This window comes from Athene noctua, chromosome 6, assembly GCF_965140245.1.
Source record: "Athene noctua chromosome 6, bAthNoc1.hap1.1, whole genome shotgun sequence".
NCBI classification, from domain to species: Eukaryota; Metazoa; Chordata; class Aves; order Strigiformes; family Strigidae; genus Athene; species Athene noctua.
The window spans coordinates 47,581,609-47,602,057 of NC_134042.1; the positions used below are offsets into that span (position 1 = coordinate 47,581,609).

General features: G+C 46.1%; 1 protein-coding gene across 1 annotated transcript in view; it reads left to right on the forward strand.

Annotated features, from left to right (window-relative positions):
• ARMH4 (armadillo like helical domain containing 4) overlaps positions 1 to 20,136 on the forward strand; it is a 71,732-nt gene extending 51,596 nt beyond the window's left edge. Inside the window, exons 6-8 of the mRNA XM_074908889.1 lie at positions 10,619 to 10,650; positions 15,072 to 15,206; positions 15,411 to 20,136. Of these exons, the coding sequence (XP_074764990.1) occupies positions 10,619 to 10,650; positions 15,072 to 15,206; positions 15,411 to 15,479 (236 nt within the window). The 3' untranslated portion in view covers positions 15,480 to 20,136. The remainder of the gene's footprint in view (positions 1 to 10,618; positions 10,651 to 15,071; positions 15,207 to 15,410) is intronic.
• The last annotated feature ends 313 nt before the right edge of the window (positions 20,137 to 20,449 follow it).

Below are 20,449 nucleotides of genomic sequence, written 5' to 3' on the forward strand. Positions count from 1 at the left end.
TGATACTGGACAGTGCTTATGTTCCTAAGTATTTGCATGAAAATGAGTCTCTGAGATAATCAGATTTTATTCCTAGCATCTAATCGATGCTTAGGGCTTTGTGGTTTAATTACTAGAATAATTGTTTGCTGAAAACACAGCTCAATATATTTTTTTTTTCCTTTAAAGGTCAACTCCATCATTTTCATTTCCAACCATTTAGTATTTTATTGATCTTTATGTCATTTCATGAAGAATGCTGCATCTTGCCAGCCAAAATAAAAGCCAAAACTTGAAATGAGAAAAATACATTCTTAAGTAGAAAAATGGAAAATACCCTATTTCAGCCTTGCTTGCTGCAGGCAAATCCTTCATATAGCTTCCCCAGGAAAAATGATTCTGAAAATTACATTTGCTCTTTATGGAAGGAAAAAAGCAAACCAAGAATCTTTTCTGAACCTGATTAATGTCAGACATAAACTGAAGTACAGAAAGAAATTTTGCGTTTAGCTGCTGATCCTTTAAAGTAGATAAGGATGCAGGCTCTGTCAGGAGGACAGGAAAGTCTCGTTTAGAGAGGGCTGAATGAGTTGGTTGAGTAGCCGCCTTGAGAAATGCCCTCTCCTCCCTGTAGAGGGGAAAATCATGTGGCTTCTGCTGAAGATTTTGGAAGGTATTTTGTCAAATAATAGCGACTTGTTTCACTGCCGTCCTGCAGCAGAAATGAGATGCTGTTAGACCAGAGGGATGCGTGAGGCGTTTTCCATCTGCAGCCTCTGGCTTTTTCACTCCCCCCATCACAGTAACTTGACATTTAGTTTTAATTTGCAAAAATGTATCTGTCTTTCCCAGATTATGGGAAAGGGTGCTGGGTTATGGAGCGTAAAATAGGCTTGTTGAAAAACGGGCATTAAAAGGTAGCAAGGGACCGACTTCCATTTCATGTTCTTTTTCTACACATATACGGGGTCAAATCCTACAGTCGTAGCTTGGGCAAAACCACTGGCGATTTCAGGGGGACTTGGGGCCAGAAAGAGCTAAAAGATTGGCTTAATGTAAGTACAGAGATCCTCAAACCATTTTGGCAGCTTGGCTCTTGGCATCGGTGGCTTCAGATGGCAGAGCTTCCCAACTGCCACAGAGCGGCTCCACACTGTTATTTATTGCAAGTATTTTTTCTTTAATCCCCAAGATGACTGGGGCAGATTGCAACACAACACAGAGCCTGTTGATGGTAGGAGGGATTTATGTTCTAGGGCCACATCCTCAGCTGCTGTAAATCAGGAAATGGCCAACTGAGAATCTCAACATACCTTAAAGCCTTTTTAAAAAATCTATCCTTAAGGTCGAGATGCACTTACCATGGAAAGATAATGTTTCCCCCATAAGGCATTGCCCTGTAAATCTGCACATGCCTGTGGCAATAACAGCCATGCCAGTCATTAAATTTGTTGGGTTTGTCTTCTGTTGTATTGTAGTTCTTGATAACTTTACCAAATTTTAACTGTTTGGAACAAAATTTTTCCATGGTGCTTGCCCCAGATTTTTAAAGAAAATTTTAGCTGAAGGAGTTCATCTGCTCCCATGTATGAAGAGAGTTGAAAAATAAACCATCGATTATTTTTTTACTGGAGACTTCTGAGAAAAAAAAAAATGGGCAATTAGAAGCGGTATCCTGCTGAACATACAAAACGGGTTGTTTCTTTACTCATGAGTCTTGGCTTCTCAGCTTTAATAACCTTTTGAAGATTGCTTTTGCGTGCTGTTTATTTACATACCGCTATCCAAATATTGCAGCATAAAAGCAGCAATTGAAGAGCTGTGTGTCCTATGAAAGAAAACCTTCATGGGCTTTTTCAGTGCTTTTTTCAGGGCACTAATAGATCTCTTCCAGAGTTTGTGCTAATCCCTGCACTCTGAATTCTTGTGAAATTTTGCTGTACGGATGTTTTATTTACTCTGCCACTCAGCTGAAGTCACTCCCCCAGCCCACATCACGCAAGTGCCCCCATTGCTCACTGCAAGAACTGGGTGAGTGGTATTAACCCAGTCTCCTGTAACCCAGAGAATGGATTAAAAGTCTCTAAAGAGCGACAAGATGAACCCAAAACTGTCGTGACAGCACTACCCCGCTTTGTGCATGCTGCTTCCCTGGGAGTGGAGCTGAAGAAGAAATGCAGCGTGAAGACCTTCTGGCAGGCTTGGAAGCCCTTGAGACCCAAATCAGAGTTTGCTGTCTGTCGTGTCTCAGCCAAGGGAACGCAGGAGTCAGAGTTTTGAATGGAGATTTTCACCATCGCCCATGAGACCACATGGTATTTGCTTTTAGCTTCAGAATATTAGATCTTGCAGTTGTGGCACATTTTTGTTGTAGAGTGGCTGTTGCATTTTAGATCTTTTTAGGAGTTTTTAAGGTATTTCTCTTTCTTTCCTTGGTTCAGTAAGACTAATGGTACAGAGGCTGGGCTGCAGAGGGCGGGACAGAAGTTAGTATCACAGTCAGAGCTGGAATCAGGCAGCTTCTGTGTGTAATAAATCACAATATGTGTCAATAATAGTATCGTGTGTGCCCTCTTCCAGGTCCTCTGGCTTCACTGCCTTCGTGCTTTCTCCTTTGCCCTCACCCATCTTGTCTCTATGCTTTGCACTTCTCCCGAGTGAAACTTTCTGTTTGAAAACATCCAGGCAATTTGGTGCAAGAGCCTCCCATCAGAGTTGCTCAGATTTCTGAATCCAGCAGAAGAGAAGGGCTTCTGCAGAGGAAAAATAAGACCTGGAGTGGGGTGGATGACACTGTGCGGGTGCCAGTCTCTCTCTCTCGACGACTCTGGGAGTTGAAGGTAGATAGACTTCTGATTTGGGCATGTCAGATAAGTGCCTGAAATTTGATGGGATATATCTTAAGTCTTGCAAACTTTTTTTCCCTTTCAGGTAGGCAGTGATAACATGTATTTTTAAAGAGGAGGAGGGCTAGCTGCAAGTGGCAGAACTGGTTAGCAGCTAAGGCATCCCAATTCAATTTTTAGGAATGCTTTATATTCCCAATATGGACACTGTGACTATATCATGAATGAAAGCTGGTGAATGTGAACATTTTCACTACACAAGAAAACCCGTTAGCTAAAGCAGGGTGGATTCTTGCTGCTGCTGAGTTCGTGTGCTGCTCTAGGATCCGTGCTGGGGCAGAGCAGTGGGGAGCCTGGTCCAGCATGTGCTCTGGTGGGGGCATTGCCATTGCCAGAAGCAAGGTTTGCATTTCCTCTACCAGAGTGCATGCAGCTTTTGGACACGGTGCAATCCAGTAAATGTTTAATCCCACAACAAATTGTGATAGCCAATTCACAGCAACATCCTGCTGATGCCTTTTGCTCTTAGGATACCAAGAGGTTATCTACCTTGGCTTTGTTTTAACATCTTGCTCCTGTCTGTAATCACTTGGGGAGAAACAAATAGTTTGTCTATGCCAACAAGTGTTTTCAAGGCACTGCAGAAGAACTGAGTTTACAGAGAAATGCAAAGGCAGAAGGGTGATGCCTTTGCCAGTCTCAGCACGTGGCTACTCGGTGCAGGCAGGTCAAAGTGGAAAACAGCTTAAAAAGTGCAAGGGAAAAGCAAAAAGAGAAACCTGACCTAATGCCATAGGGAAGGCAGTGTCAGAAGGATTGATAAGGTCAGGGAAGGAGTTAACTCCTTCCGTTTTAGCTTTGCTTTCAGGGTGAGTGTGATGAGTTGTCCTCCTCATCTCCCTTTCTCTTTAAAGAGTTTTGGGTAGGTCGTGGCAGGCAACAGCGTGCAGCCAGGCTTGGGCTGTAGCAGGGCAGACAGGGAAAAGGTTGTAGTCGGTACAGTTAACAAACCAGACAGTTGCATGGTAACTGTTAAAGTTCACTTTATTAATTCAGAGTTCACCCAACCAAAATTTTTTTTTCCGAAAACTAAATGGGAACTGTCAATTTGATGTTTGTTTGATTATCTGGCCATTCAGGTCTTCCTGAGCTGGGTGTGCGGGGAAATGCGTTCATCAAAATTCTCATCAAATAGCTTTTCTTCTGGAATTAAAATGTGCTGCCTTCCCGCCAAACACCATTTTCTGTATTATTTATTTGTGCTAGTAAGTAAATTGGCAATTGTGTTTTTTAAGGAAAAGGAGCCAATTCAGCCTTGTGCCATTAGCTTGTCAGACCTGAGCAGATGAAGCATGGAGCATTTCTGCAAAACTGTTCTCACTAGTCTCATTTAAAAGAAAATCTCACCTGCAAGAGAAGGGGATGAATCTGTAAGGTAATAGGAGAGATTACATGGTGTATATAGACTGATCTAAAGTAATCGATCTTTTCTTTATTTTTTACACTTTAACCAGCTTTGCCTTGCTGGAATGAGGAATACAGCTTGGAAATTGTGCATGTAAGTGAGGGAAGAGGAGAACTAACTATAGCAAATAGCTTGCTCTAATGTAGGTAACGGAGACTGAACAGGTGCTTTGGAGGATGCTAACATCCCGTTTTCTCACTGCAGGGGCTTACATGCTCCGGCAGCGGGGTCTCTACCAAAGTCTAAACATCAAGGACAAAGTTTATTCCTCCCAACTACCACCAGTTGTTAGCCCCAACCTGAAGCAATGCCAAATGCCAGCCGTTTCGTGTCGGGGAACGGGAGGAGCAGGGTAGCATTCAGGCATGGAAGAGGTGACTGAATTTGTCCTGGGGAAAAAGGCAGCGGCAAAGCGGCGCTGAGCTGCATCAGCTGCAAGGTGCAGTTACCTTTGACTGTACAGTGACCTCCACAAAAGCCTCCTCGCTACATATTTACAATCTCCACACTCTTGCAAATATGCTAAACCAGCCTTTTCTTGCCTTACAACAATTGTAGCTTGTTCTGGGCTCGTCCAGGGTGGAGGAAGGCAGAGCAAACCCAACATCCACAGTAGGCACTGGCAGTGCTCAAAAAGAGCTGCTTTCTCTGCTCCTTGGCTCCATCCACCCCTGCCTCCTGCACCGTGTCTGATGCACAGAGCACTCGCGGTGGGGACTGTCATCTGCTGCGGTGGGTCCTTGTCCTTAAACAGCTTCTCTGGTTCCTGAGATAGGGATGTCTCTGATTTCAGACAGACATGAAAGCAATTAACAGTAGCTGTTAGATCAAAATCTTTTTGTGCCCTGAGCGCATTGGGGTGACTGATATTTTCTGATTTCTCAGAATGAAGCTTGGTGCAGCTTTCTAAGCCTCTTGCATTTAAGGAATTGCAGATGTAACAGTCAGGTCAGGTTACCTGAGCTCCAGGTTAGTTCTTAACCATAAAACCATCCTTCAGACATTTTCTCTGCCCTTTGAAGAGTGTATAGGAGCTTGGGCGCCACATTTTCACCACTGGTCTGGTGGACACAGTGGAGAATTATTAAAAAAGCAGCTGCTGGATGTGCCTTCATCAGTATCAAGATGAAGTTCTGGAATGAAGATGTAAATGTTGGATTTGAAAATACAGTGAGATGCACAGGGAAGAGGGGTAATGTGCCAGTTTTGCCGTGGAAAACCAGGATCGCTTTAGATGATAATTAAAAAAGGGAATATGATTAAAACAAGCTGATAAGATGAAACTAAAGTGACAAGATAAAGCAGCAGGGCATCCAAGAGAGGAAGGGGGAGATGAAACTGATAGCAGGAGTGCATGAATTATTGATTGAAATCTCCACCAGAAGGTAAAGTCTTTGCATTTTCTTATCGGGAAGGGACAGAATGAATGAGAAGTGAACAGAATTATTAAGCAGCTTTATCACTGCATTGGAGTGGATAATTAGGCAATTAAGATTACTAAAAGTTGGCAAAGCATGAAGCCCAGAGGACTTGTGCTCCTGATTTCAGAGGGGGTTGGTGAGAGAAGCAGGGAAAAGCCTTTGGCAAGAGATTTGATGCTGTGTTATGGTGAAGCTTAAAGGCAGAGCCTGGCTCTGGCACCAGTACCCTGCAGCTTCCAGAGCAAAAGAGGGTTCAAGAGAACTGACTAATAAAAAAGCACTAATAAAAAAAGTGAGATCATGAGTGAAGGCCACTGATAAGGGTTCAGGGAAGGAGAGCACAGGGAGCTGGACTTATGGCCCCCTTCCAACTGGAGTATTCTATATTTTATGATTCTGGTAATGGTACATGTGGACTGCCTTTTCTCCGTGTTGGGGGTGTACAGTAGCTGTGGGAGATTCTGTATAGTAAATATTTTGTGTGCTTTTTCCATATATTTGCCCTCAGTTACGTCCCCTCTCCTTTCAGGTGAGTTGTTTGTAGTGAGACTTTCCAGGGCCATAGGCTGAGAGGGTGCAGCGAGATCCTGAGCAGAGCACCAAGAGGTCAGACTCTTCCCTAGGAGGACAACGTCAGACTGTGTTTTAGACCTGCAGTGAATGTGGTCTGTCCTGCTACCTTAATTTCGTTTCCTTTGATCAGAAGTGACAAATACTGGATTTGCCCCTGATGTAAATCATGCTTCATTGTCAGAGAATCTTTCCAGATGAACTTGAAGGCAGTTTCCAAACCTCTTCCACTTCAATTCTCCCTTGTAAATTATATCTGATCATCCCCTTTATAAAAAGGAGCTCTGCAAAAACCAAATGAGCAGCTTGGGTAAGCTGGCTGAATCTATTCTTGTAGGGGATGCAAAGCTGTAGTACACAGTGGAAAGGAGAGGGGTGGGAACACGAGAGCTGTCTCCCACGAGGATTAGTTTGCATTGGAGTGTTTGATGGTGAAAGAATATGTTGGGCCATCCAGTGCCATATACCACAGACCCTCAAATGTCACCTGTTGCCCTGAGCCTTCAGCTTGCATCTGTCAAAACCTGAACTTTCAGAAGGGTTTTCCTCATGGGGCTTTTTGGCTGTCCCTTTGGACTAGATTCCTCCAAGGAAGGGCCACGCGGGCACCACAGGCTGCTGCTTACCTCCGCAAATTAGCCTGACTTCTTTAGTTGGCACTGTGGCTTCATAATAGCTGGCTGCACATTTTGAAGGGGAAAGCTTGGTAAAAAGGACTAAAAATAGTACGGTGCATCTGTAAGTGTCTGAATTCATCCTGGGCTGCTCTGACAGCTATGCCAGACAACCATGCTCCTCCTCTGTGCTCCTGACCTGCTTAATCTTAAGCTATAGGTTATTTAAAATTAATTTGAAGAGATGCAGACATTATGTAAATCACTGAGGAAATGTCAGATTATGTATGTAATTTTCAGAAGTGCTCCACACTCATCTAATTTATCTCCCCATGAAACCAAAGGATTCAAAGCTGAAGCAGAGAGTTTGGACTAGTCACCATCCTTAAAATGCCACAGAAGACGAGCCAGCACGGCAGAACACTTGTTAGTAATCTCACACACAGGGACTGTTGTCATTTGTTCAGGACATTCAGTGATCAGGGAAGGAAAGAAAGGGGATGATGAAAAATACATGGACTAAAGTATTTGTTACTAATTATTTGCTGCCCTCATTGGCAAGTCACCTAGTGTTCTCACAGAGCATTGCATTTTTATGAGAAGGCGCCGTCCACGATGTTCCTCTTCCAAGACCACGCTCAGAATATTAATTATGGATAATGATGCATAATTAGAGTCTGAAGTTTGGAATTAATTGATGGTAACCATTTAGCACAGATATCAATTCTAACTTGAAAAAGTGCTTTATCTCCTACCCATAGCCCATAGTGTCCGCATATGGGTAAATAATTGGAGCAGTAAGCGCTTGGCTTTAATGACACAGTGGCTTGTCATTTCCTCAAAGGTGTTAAAATAGTTTTGTGCCTTACTGACTTTAAAAGTGTTTGTAACTCATGGTAATCCAGTGCTCTTTGACTTATGGCCTCAGCCTGACCAGCTAGAGAGCTGGGGGGCCCGGAACTGTGGCTGTGGCTGCTCCTCACTCTCTGCTCCTGCCCAGGAGAGCTGGACCTGCTCTGCTGCACACCAGTGCGGTCCTTCCTGGATGTTGAGGGGCCAGCCAGGTTTTTGACCTCCTGATGCCTTTACCTTCTGAATTTGGGGCCATGATTTTCCTCTAGCACAGGTCAGAGGCTGTCACCCAGCCGGGCAGCTGGCGGTTGCGTTCGAGCATCTCCCAGTCTGGGAGGAATCACATTGTGTTGTTTTTCCTGTGGATTTGGTTGATTCACAGAGGTATCTGACATGTGCTCTACATGGCTGAAAACAAGGTTGGTTTTAATAATAAGCAATTGTATAAACAACAAACAAAGATTTGTACTGTAGAGTCCGTGGGTCCCAATGGACATGCTACTGTTGTTTTGTGGAGCAGAGGGGAACGAAGCCAGGATTTGTGTTCATTGAAAATAGATAGTAGAATATTATTAGATATGCCCCTGCCTCTGACTTGTCAGAAATACACCAGAATTAATTGCTGCTTTAGAGGCACTGTTGTTCAGCTGCAAGAAAGTGGGTCGACTATTGACGAGATCACTGATCCCATACAATTATTTTGAAAGACATATAAAAATAGGCTTTGTGCTTAGCTTGTGTTAGGGCCAACTGAGCATCACAGCGCCGTTATCCGGCTGCGTGCACGCACCGTGTGTACACGTGTAGCTGTCTGGATGTGCACGGAGGGCATCACTTCAAAGCTTCAAACTGCTCGCTGTGGTTTTGAAGCTGTGGCTGTTACTGTGTGACTTTGAGTCACTGTCACAGCTCCTCCTGGCAGCCTGGAGTAAGACAACGGTAGCGTCGTTAAACACGAGAGTCATGAGAATGCTCTTTGGCAAGAATTCTGGGATTAATTCCTTTGGTTTGCAATATTTGTGTTTAAGTAGAATTTTCTCAGCGTTTGGTCTCTCTCATGCCTGTCAGCAGTGTAGGGGCTCTCCTTGAAAGTCTGAGTGACATTTACAGCCAGTGTTTGTTTTAGTGTTGCACCTAGAAACCCGGCTGATAAACCTAGCCCAGGGGAACTGTGTGTTTCCTTCCTCTCTGTTAGTCCACCGAGAGTAACATTCAAGGCATGCAGGCTTGGACTGGCAGAGGATGATTATGATGGCATCTTCATAAATTAATTTAACTATGGCTTAGTCCATGCAGGTCAAGACTAATGGTGGGAAGACTTGATAAAAGGAGACCTCTTGTCCTCTTCTAGTGCTGTGGGTGTCTGTCTCCTGGATAACTCCTTTTTTTTTTTTTTTTTCTCAGCTACCTGTCAGAGATAAGTGAGTTTGTGTGCCTGTGCCTGTTTCACACTTTTTCATCTCTAGGTAATTTGGAATCCTTCTGTTTGGGAAGTGTTATGTTGCGAATAGTTAAAAAAGGAGTATTCAGATCACTTTGAACTTGCTAAGATGGTGTGGTTTAGTTCAGTGATACTGATATCTGGGCTGTATTTTGTTACTTCCTAGCTGCTGTGCTTCTCTGTATTGTATCTGAGACATAAAAACGCCATTTACTGATGGCCCTAGTGCTGCACCCTCCCCACTCACACAAAGGTTCTCATTTCCAAAGGATGGTTGCTCTGAGTGGTCTATCACAGAACCATCTAGGTTGGAAAAGACCTTGAAGATCACCTAGTCCAACCATTCAGTGTGCATGTGCAGACTCTAATACTGCTAATGCAAGCTTTGAAGGGAGCTTCTGTAAGAAAGCAGGCTTGGAAATAGGGTCTCACTCCATAGATGTTGTGTCATTTGGGACTTAGTGCATCCTGGGAGAAACATCTCTTAGAAGGACATCGGTGGATCCAAGAGACCCCTTGTGCTGCCTGTAGCGTTGTTCTCCTGGAAAAATGGGGATCCTTGACCGGGGCTTAAAACACAGTCGCTGAACACTGAAAAAACAACATTTAACTGTTTACTTGCCTCTTACCTTTGAGGAGGAATTTATTAAAATATTAGTGGATCTTTCTAAGGCTGAGCATTTTGTCTTCAGTGCAGGGCAGCCAGATCCAGCAGACTGTGGAGTTAATGAGTCGTGCACCCGCTGCTAAGCGCTTGCAGTTCTTTGAGATTTGCTGAGTATTTTATCCCAAAGTACATGCCGTTAAAGACTTAATTCTTAGGTATCATATTTCATGGGACTTACAGTAACCGCTAGGAAATGAAAGTCTCTGTGATGGTAGTATGAATTTACTTGGTTTAGTAATTAAGCACCTCCAGTGCTATCCCAGTCCACTGGTGACTTCCCAGAGCAGGCAGTGGCTGCTTCCAGAAAAGCAGGGGAATGAAAGACAGGGAATAAAACTTTTTTAAGTCATCGTTACAGGCTATGGCAAATAAAGGGAAGAATATCTATGTGGAGGAGGCCAGTGGAAGGGGATAGCCACGCTGTAAGGTTTTCTCCTTGTCAGACATCCCAGTGCGTGTATGAGAAGTGCTGGTTAAAAACCCACTACCTGAAATACTGGGTTTCATCTTCCTTTTTTAATCACTCTGAAGATGTGAATTGCACTGGCAAAAGCGAGCTTCTTGCCTGCCAACTGACTTGAAGAGTTTCTAATGTTGATTTGCTGCATTTGTTCTTTTTCATGAATGAGAAGAGGAAATCTAATGAAAAGTGTTATCAGCTTGTCAAGTTATTAGTGTCTATTTTAATGCTATCATTATCATTTCCTTACTAATTAATATAACATAAGTAACATGATTACAGCTTTTTTGTCTTGTTTTTCAGTGAGAAGCTGGATGGAGAAGCTGAAAGATAAGGTAGGAGGCTCAGTGTTTCAATTACTTTAAAAGCAAAAATATTTTTACTTGCAGAAATAAATAAACTCTTGTCAGTGCAGTTCTTTATCTCTATAAAGACAATTAGGAAAGGGTTTAACATTTTCTCTGGGAGGCAAATTAACCAGATGCTGCTGTTGTACCTCCCTGATGAGTAGTAACTAAAGGCAGAAGGAGGGACAGGGGTATTTGATAGACTTTTCTGCACTAGAAAATGACCTTGTCTTCAGACTACCCGAATTACTTTTTTTATTGCCTTCTAACTTACTTCCACCCCTTTTCTCTAAGTCCTAAGCTTGCTTCTGGATCTAAATAAAGAGGATCTGGTGATCCTCTCTGGTGAGAGGCTGCATGCTGTACCACCACCTCTGGACGAGACTTTTCCTGCCTCCATGTGCAAGAAGATCTGCAAATTCCTGGAAGGAAAAAGAGCAAACACAGGAAAGCTGAAAAGATAACAGATCCAGATCTTTTCTCCCTGGCATTACAGGGTGGTGGTACATGGAATCAAGAGTTGTGCCAGCCACAAGCAGTGATGGCTTTTTAGGCTTTGCTGCCCTGGAGCAAATATTAACATTTTGAAATGGTTATGAAGCCTTCCAAATGTTGTGTTGCTACAGCAAAGCCATGAAGCTAGAAACGAGGTGGCAGTAGTGTTTTAAGACAAGAACGTTTTGTGTTTCAACAGGGCTTGGAAATTCTTGAATAAGATCAGAGTCAGTAGACAAAAAAAAATACCTCAGGGAATAATTCACTAGGAAGCTCCAACCCCTGAAAATACATCTCTGAGCTTAAGCAGATTGTTACACAGTGAGCTCAGCCTTCCCACATTCTCCCCACCAAATTTCAGCAGGGCCTTACCCTCAAGCCTGAACAGAGAGGCGGGGTGTGGGTATCTGTTTTCCAGATGTGTGGAGGCAGATCTTTCACCTTGCTCACATTTTCCCTTAGAAAAGCCCAACAAAAAACACTTCCCCACCCAAATGCTGGTGTAGCAAATCACTTGCAAATAAACCTGCTCACCCCATTTCCTCCTCTTTCTTGTTGAGTTTATCGGCACCAGTCATTTGTGCCCCTCTCATTTGCTGTTGGCAGAGCCCTGTCCTCTCTATTTTACAATCCCTCCAACTGGAAGACGATTCTAACACATGATGGCCCTGTCCCTGAGAGATGTGTCCTCCTGTGTCCATCAGGGCTGCCCTGCTGGTAGAGGGAAGGGTGAGGGGAGCGTGGGACTAGGAGCACAGGTCTGTGATGGATTTGTTGGTCTCCTGCAAACGCTGTTCAGATGTTGCATTTGGTATGCCCAATAATGGACATGAGGTTCCTCTGAAGTCCTCTGTTGCTGTTATCTCAAAGTCCAGCAGAGCCAGGAAGGTTGTGGTCATGGATTGGGTACATTAAAAGCAACCCCAGGATCTGTAAGAAGCTGTATCATTCCCACGGGCAGGGATCAAAAATGTGGCTTCAGAGCTGCCTGGGAAATGGAGTTTTCTATCAAGCAAGTGGAGAAACCCTCACAAGTTCTGGTGCAGGGTCTGGAGCACAGGTCTGCTGGGGAGCGGCTGAGGGAACTGGGGTTGTTTAGTCTGGAGAAGAGGAGGCTGAGGGGAGACCTCCTGGCCCTCTGCAACTCCCTGCCAGGAGGGTGCAGAGAGGGGGGATGAGTCTCTTTATCCAAGTAATAAGTGATAGGACAAGAGGGAATGGCCTCAAGTTTCGCTAGGGAAGGTTTAGACTAGATCTCAGGAAGGATTTCTGTGCAGAAGGGGCTGTTGGGCGTTGGAATGGGCTGCCCAGGGCAGGGGGGGGTCCCCGGGATCCCTGGAGGGGTTGAAGAGTCGGGCTGACCCAGCGCTGAGGGATCTGGGGGAGTTGGGAACGGTCAGAGTGAGGTTCATGGTTGGACTGGAGGAGCTGCAAGGGCTTTTCCAACCCAGATGGTTCTGTGATTCTGTGAGTTGGGCTGCATGAGACAGAAGGGCTGGAGAACAGGTCCTGGATCTGCTTCACACTGCAAGCTTTTGGGATAGAAATCGTTCTTGTGGCTGTTGGGGGAAGCATATAAAAAGGCATGAGATGGCCAGGCATGATAAAGGCTCATGGACAGGGTGGGGAGTTCATCTTATTAAAACTAGTGATTTCTGATATGGAGGCTCAACTGGGCAGCAGCTAAAAAGCCATTTCCAGACTCCCCTCACTGCCTGCGCCAGCAGCAAAGTTCCAGAAATAGAAAAACCCATGCTGCACTAATTAGGTCACCCTGTTAAGGCACCTTAATTGCCTTGCAGAGATACAGTCTTTTAGGTATGTTGTCACCAACCTCATTTTTCAGGAACTGGGGTGCAGGCACGCAGCCCCCTCCAAGCACATGTGCTGAGTGGGGCTGGGCGTTCTGGGAGGGCGCTCAGGGAACCTGCACAGTGCAGCTGAACATCCCTCAGGCCTTGGGATCCAGGCACAAAGTTATTACTATTTAAAGCACTGAGCAGGATCTGGAGGGGTTTAGGAGAGCAAACCAGTCCTTGTTAGCATTGTATCTGCCCTAGATGAAAGCAGTTATTTTCATTGTTCAGGTAAGTGTACAAAGCCAGGGCAGTGTGTGCTGAATAGCTTTTTTTCTCCCCCCCCCCCCCCCCCCCGCCAGTGGATTATGGAAGAAAAGCAATTACAGTGTAAGCATGTGTTGTTAAGCTGTGTTGCAGTTTGGGAATTGCAGATGAAGATGAGTAGTTGTAAGCAATGGACTGAGGCTTGCTGAGAGCCGTCTGATAGTCCTCTGAATTGTGCATGTGTCCCTTGGCAGGTGTAGGGTCTATTTTGGGGGGTGTAGACGGCAAAGGGTAAAGCTGTAGTGCCACAGCAGAGGACTCTTGCTGCAATGTGAACAAAGTCACAGCTAATGAGGGAGGGAGCCAGGATGTACCTGCCTCCCTTACTCCATTAAGCCCCCCAGCCTGAATTAGGTGAGGATGCTGAAGCAATCCAGCACTTTAAAACTTGGATTATTTTTCATTTAAAATAATAAAATATAAAATAACAAGTACTTGGGAATATTTTCCAAAGGATTTTATATGTTCAAATGTGTCATTTTAAATTAGTTGTGCTACCTATATCTTTTTTTAATGGGCAATGCAAACATATGGATTGCAGCAACTGAATTAGAGCTGTTTTACATTTGCTGTGCCTCCCTTAAGATCAGCTGAAGGTGTGTGTGCTTTCTCTCTACATCATCGTCCTGCTCATGCAGGTGGCCCCTTCCCATGCAAAGCAAAAGCATTTGGTTCAAAGATTTTGAGTATGAAGCCGAGGAGGTTGCACTGGGCAGGGAGAGGGCAAACTGATGCTTCTGCCTGCACAAAGTGAGCACAGCAGAGCCTGGCTTTGCGCTTCAGCTCCTTCAGAGACCCAGCTGTGGGTGCTGGGAGCAACATCTGCCAGCCCCATGCTGAGATTAGTGTCCTGGGACACTTGCCTTCCCATGCCACCGTGTCGGTGGGACGCATGGGAGCTGTGTAATACTCTTTACTGGAGGTATATTTAGCAGTTTGGCCATGGTGAGACACTGGCCAGGAGGGTGTTGGGTCCCTTTCCCATCCACCTCCCACAGCAGAGGTCAGTGTCCCTGCTTCACGGCGCAGCCTTTCTCTGAGAACAGCTCCTTGCCCGTTCTGCCCGCTCCCCTGGTGCCTTGCCATCTCACCCTGTGCCTCTTACACACCGGCTCTTCTGCCTGCACCATCCTCTCTGCCTGCTCCTGCTGCCCGAGGGCTGCGGTGCGGAGGGGTGAGGACAGTGGGGTGCTGAGGCACTGGTCGCTGCCATGCTGCTACTCCGGATTTGTGCCAAGAAGTGTAACAGCAGCTCTCCGGATTGAGCTCTGTTGAACATGGCCAGACATACACCTGGGCTTGATTTATGCTGGGGAGCTCGGAGCAGCATTCAGCCTGCTTTACTCAGCGTGGAGTGAAGCTGTTTGGGTGGTCACACAGGCCTTTGTTGTGGCTCGAGATTGCCTGCCCTTGGTGGTCGAGGTTTTCCTTCACACGTGCACCCATATTAACAGACACTTCACCCCAGCACTTGCAACTCTGCACCGGAATTGTTTCCTGAAGGCAGGTAAACGCTGCAATGTCTCAGCTATCATAAGGAAGTGTCTGTTAGCAAAAGGATGGTGAGTGAGCCGTGGTGGTTACCAGCTCGGTCCTGGAGTGGGGCTGGTTGGAGGCTTGTTTAGGAATCTGGAAGCAGGGCTCATCCTGTGCAGGCGCGTGATAGGGACTCAAATACAATAAACTTTGACTAAAGCAGCATAGAGATATATCGCAGTCCTAGACTGGTGAAAAATTACTCTGAAAAGATGGTCTTGTGAACGCTGCTCTGCTTCTCTCTTTTCCACATAGGCAGGATACATGTCGGGGATGCTGGTTCCTGTAGGAGTCGGAATAGCTGGAGCCCTCTTTATCCTAGGAGCACTCTACAGCATTAAGATTATGAATCGCCGAAGGAGAAATGGCTCAAAGAGACATAAAAGAAAGGTATGACAACTGCAGAGGAAAACCCCAGACCCACCCCCTCTCCCGTTAATCATTTTGGCTGTAAAGCGAGTGCAGCCTGGTTATGGTTATGGTTTGGCTGGGTTGAAGTGTCCGGGACCTCTTGGTTAGATTATGGGGGGATCCAAATGCTCTTTGTTTCCTTTTTGCATGTGGAGCTCTTTCATGTTTCTTTTCTTCCCCTAGCAGAGAGAATTTAACAGCATGCAAGACCGAGTCATGCTCTTAGCTGACAGCTCTGAAGATGAATTTTGAATCGAACTGCAGTGCCCTTGTGACAGCCTGTGACTTTTAAAAAGAGGGAGGGGGGAGAAAAAGAACAAGCAACTTTCTGCTGCATCGCTGCTCTCCGCCGCCCCGAGCCACCGAGCAGTGGTCGGTACCACCCCGGCGAAACGGCATGCTATGCTCTACATGTACCACGCAGTGATGTTTGTTTTGATACAGTAGTGAGATTTCACATTTGCACCCGGCGCCTCATTCAGATCCACAGCGCGTCTTGTTACAGCTGGAGCTGATCCATATGGATGATTATTTTCCTATTACCCTGGTGTACTGTTTTGGTCCTAGCTGGCAGTAATCTAATCATAACAATAGCTCTCACCTAACCCAAGAATGGAAATCTTTACTGTGAATGACTTCTGTCCAATTAATTTTAAATGTTACATTACCTGAGCTAGAGTTCATTAGTGCTAAGATTAGCTGCTCTGCTTAATTAATGAGTTATACACTTGAACTGTATCCCTCGCCACCTGAGAAGTGGCCACATACAGTGTTGTTGATACAGTTTGAAGCACATTTCTGCACTCGGTTCCCTGACTCTGACCCCTTCTTCCTTCAGCTCTGCTCCACGCTTCTTGGAGACACAAAGGAATGGCCTCAACACTTGATTCAGAACAAAAACCCTGTCCATTTTCAAGCAGCACTGTCTGTTACAGCACAATAAATACCAGCGCTCACCTGCTGACGGATAGTTTTGCATGGATCTCTTAGCTTTTGTTCAGTGTGCAAGTAGGTAAGAGAAGAGGCAGATCAGGGGATTCTTCAGCTTCTGAGTCCCGTTTGAAGGTCATTAGTTATTAGTTCATCTCTCTCACGAGGCTGCATTCACATAGAGATGAAAGCAGAGCATCTGTCTCCTTTACCCACTGGAAATTGCATTTTCAGGCCCTGAAAGCTGCATGAACGGCAGCACCTTTGGGGGATCTGGATGGGTCTTGTCCCCAGACCACCGAATGCAGGAAGGCACCAGAGGTTGTGGAGTGGGTAACTGTCAGTGTTGAGGGATTTGTGGCTAATAGTTGGAAAGCAGCAGCAGCCACAGCTGGAGAGATGTCTGCTGTGGGGGGGTGAAATGGTCCTACTGGGAACCCTTGGCTGTGGGGGAAAAGGTGAAGCTGTAGGACAGATGGCTGCAGAGGGCCGTGGAGGTGAAACCCACGGGTGGGACGGGGTGAGGGCAACCTGCTATGCTGCCTGGGCTGCTAGCACCGGGTTGCATAGGGAGACAGCCGGTGTCTGGGATGTTATGGGAACCAAGCAGGGAAAACTAATGTTGCTTTGCACAGAAATGCTGTCAAAATAGCTAGAAAAAGGGCTGCATTACTTTATCTCTGCTTCTGGTTGTGAAATGACTTCAATCTGACATTTATCTAAAACATCCATGTTTCTGAGGTGGGAATCACTGTTCTGTGGGGAATCATTCTTCATACAAGGAACAGCGACTGTTGCCAGAGGAGGCCTGATTAGACAAACAAGGCCGGACTGTACATCTAGTGAGATTAAATCCCACTGAGCCTTCAAAGAAGTGGAAGTGGGGAGAGTTTGAGGAGGGGCGGATGCAGGATTTCATTCCTTGTAAAGGAAAAGGCCTGTCAGATTGCGAAGGGTAGATGATGATGGTAAGCAAATGTCTTGTGGGCATGTGAGTGGGTTTGCAAGGTAGAGAGGACATTTGAAGACCCTGCTGAAGCTCAGTTCTCTCTTGAGAGGGTCAGGGCCTCCTCTGGACATTAAGTCATGAGACATGATGTTCTTCCACATACAAGCAGTGCTCTTCAGAGCACAAGTACTTCCCTGTAGGCCTTACCTACATATCTGCTGAGTCACCTGGATAAGGACAGGGAGAACAACCTGGTTTAAAGATGCTGCTACTATTGCTAGTCTTCCAGTCAAAGGGCTGTGTGTGATCTCTCACACATTCACCCCACTGAGTGCGTGGGAAGCAGGTTGGGGGAGGCACAGTAAAACCTGGTCCCTCAACATGTTGGGGAATCTTCATACCTTGATCCTTCTAGGACAGGCTTTCTCAGCCAGGGCTCTGCAGGGCTTGCGTCTCTCCCTTCTCATCCCTGAAACTTTGACCAGGAGAATTTTACCTTGCTAAAAGCAGCCCTACATCTTTAACAGGCACTGACTGGGAGCCCACTGTTAAGTCCAGATGTCTCTACACAAAATTAAAGCCTTTTTCTTCCATAGTAAGTGATCAGTCCAAGCTAAGAAGTTTTCCTTCCAGACTGATGGTGCCCTGTTTCCTCCTCATTCCTGAGTCTTTTGGAGCTTGGAGGTGGCTGAGAGGTGTTAACAGTCCAGCTGAGTGTTGGTGACCGTTTTGCAGTTTTGGGACTCAGGAAATGTTGTCCCTTGGGCTCTTTGCTGATTTGTTCCTGGCAAGGTGTGTTGGGGGTTGCAAGGTGGAATGACTTCTCCATTCCAGTTTGCTGGAGATCATTTCCAGGAAGGCTTGTCTTTTAGGTACAGCACCAGGCAGGCTGGAAACAAGACTACACAAGCAACTGCAAGATGTTCTTGAAATGCTTTACCCTGGTCCAGTCAGGGACGCATGGGGAATAAGCAGTGGCAAAAGGCATTGGCCTCTCTGCGAGAGAGAGTCTGTGTTGGGAGCAGAAAGGATGGTAGGTGGGCTGGCTGAGTCCTTTGCATGCAGCTGTAGCCTAAAAGAGAGACCAGAAATCACAGTGGAAAAGAGGAGCTGCCAGGAATGCTGCAGAACAGAGCAGATGTACCAGCAAGATCCAAGCAGCTGGAGATCAGCAGGGTTTTGTGCAATAACAGACTGTGGAGGACAGTCTCCTCTTGCTTCCCAGTTAATGGTACTGTGCCTGCGCAGTGTGTGGTAACGGCACAAGTTGTGTTAAGTAACAGATAAAACGCAGAACTCCTGGGCCAGTCAGGAGGAGGCAGGACAGCTGAGTGAGGCTGCTGGTCTCACTCAGTACCCCAGCTCTGGAAGCTCAATATGAGCTTTATGGATGGATTGTCAATTTGATGGATTGGGAAGGTTGGTGTGGAGGTGTGGTGGCCTTTTGTGGTGCTAATAAATCCTCAGTTTGGGAAACACTGACTTTCTACAGTGGCAATCAGTTCCACTGTCTCCCTTCTTCTCCCTCCCCAACATAATGAACTTAAGGAATTAAAGGCAATGCTGCTGGTCAGAATAACGAAGGTGGTGTTTTAGTGTATTGTCTGGTTGCCCTGGTGTCCTCAAGAGCTTGGCTTGACTCGGTGAGGACATGGAGTGGGTGGCTGGGATGCTGGAAATCAGTGGTGCCTCAAGTGGGGCCAAAAAATGGTTGCAAATACCAGAGTGGTTCTATGGCAAATATGGTGGGACAAACTGGGCAAGCAGGAGAGTTGTAGCCATAAGGGAGGTCCAGCTGAATACACAGTTCAGTGTTGCTCTCTGGTCTGTGTTGGAACCAGCCTTGTGGGATGGAAGAGCTGCCCAAAGAATTTTTTTTTTTTGTGGTCCAGCTTCACTCCCAGGCCTGCCTCTGGCTCTGAACATCACCATCGTGTGATTGGAAGCTGCTGGCTGGCAGAAGACTACTGTTGGCCAACTTTCGTAGCCACTCAGCGGTGCAGAGAAATCCCAACCGATGTCTATTTGAAGTGGAGGTGTTTGTTGAATGGTTGGTTTTGGCTAGGCACCTGCCCCAGAGCCGGGAGGCTTCCCGTGTCCTCCCTCAGCTTAGTTCTTCATGGTGTAAAGGCAAGAGGGACAGTCAAAACCAGCCTTGGGTCCCAGTGAAGCTTGTAGGAGCCTTTGGAGCACAGACAGGGTTTTCTGCAGTACCCTTGATGTCAGTGGAATTTCTGCAGGTCCTTAAAGCACAAGCATCATTCAGCTCCTTCCCTTCTCATCCAAGGCTGGTATAGTAGACTTTGGATTGGGCTCTTAAAAATATTGCCTATTCAACTTCTGGAGTTTGATTCCTTTCCTTGAAATTATCAGCTGGCAGGCAGGATCAGAGGAGAGTTACAGGTGGAGGGTGAAGCCTCCAGTCCCTTAATGCTCTACTGACTTAAGCTGTACCTCTGCGTTGCCAAACAAGCAGATGCTTTTGAAAGAGGCAGGACAAGAAAAACAGCCAAGAAAGGCCCTCCTCATCCTCCTTGCTGGGTGAACCGCAAGCCCCTGAATGTAGAGGTTGGTCATGACACTGTTAACACAACCCTGGCCCCATGCAGAGGCACGGCTGCAACAGTGACTTTGCTGCAGCAATAAAAACCTCTCAACTGGGCACAAGACAAGTCACTTGCCTCTGTTTTGGATTTTCCTGATAGCACAAGCCAGAATTTATTGTAGGCATCACACAACTGCTTTGGCATCTACAGCCCCATTTCCGAGAGGAGGAACCAGCCTGCCTGATGTGCAGCTCTGGCCCTGGTGAAATGCACCTGCACTACACAGCTGCTGATTTTTTAAGGTGTCTCCTGTGCCAGATGTTCACCCTAGGTGAGGTTTCTCTGGACTGCACTGCTTCCATAGAGTGATACTAGCAGTCCTCGTGCTTTCTTGTGGTTTTCTATTTCAGACAAGAACTCCTCATACTGTAACTATGGAATGTAGCACTTTGTTAAATTAAAACGTTGGAAAATAAAAAGCTGTCCATCATATCTGACTTTAAGCACCTCTCCTCTTTGATCTGTGGTTCATGACGTTTGCTGTCTCTCAGGTAAAGCTGTGAAGTGATTGCCTGGAAGACTCGAGTTTGCATTTTTTTCTCCATGCTGCATGGTCGGTGCAAGGACTCCGGCTGGGCTTGCCGGGGTGATACAAGCAGTGGGGAGCCTCAGCCTGGGACTTTCTGGGTAGGATTTACCTGGAGGTAGGTGTCGGCCGTAGGCTGTGATGAGTAGCACCCCACATTCCCTCAGCTGGGTTTCTAGTAGCTGTAATGAACCCAAACACTGAGATGTTT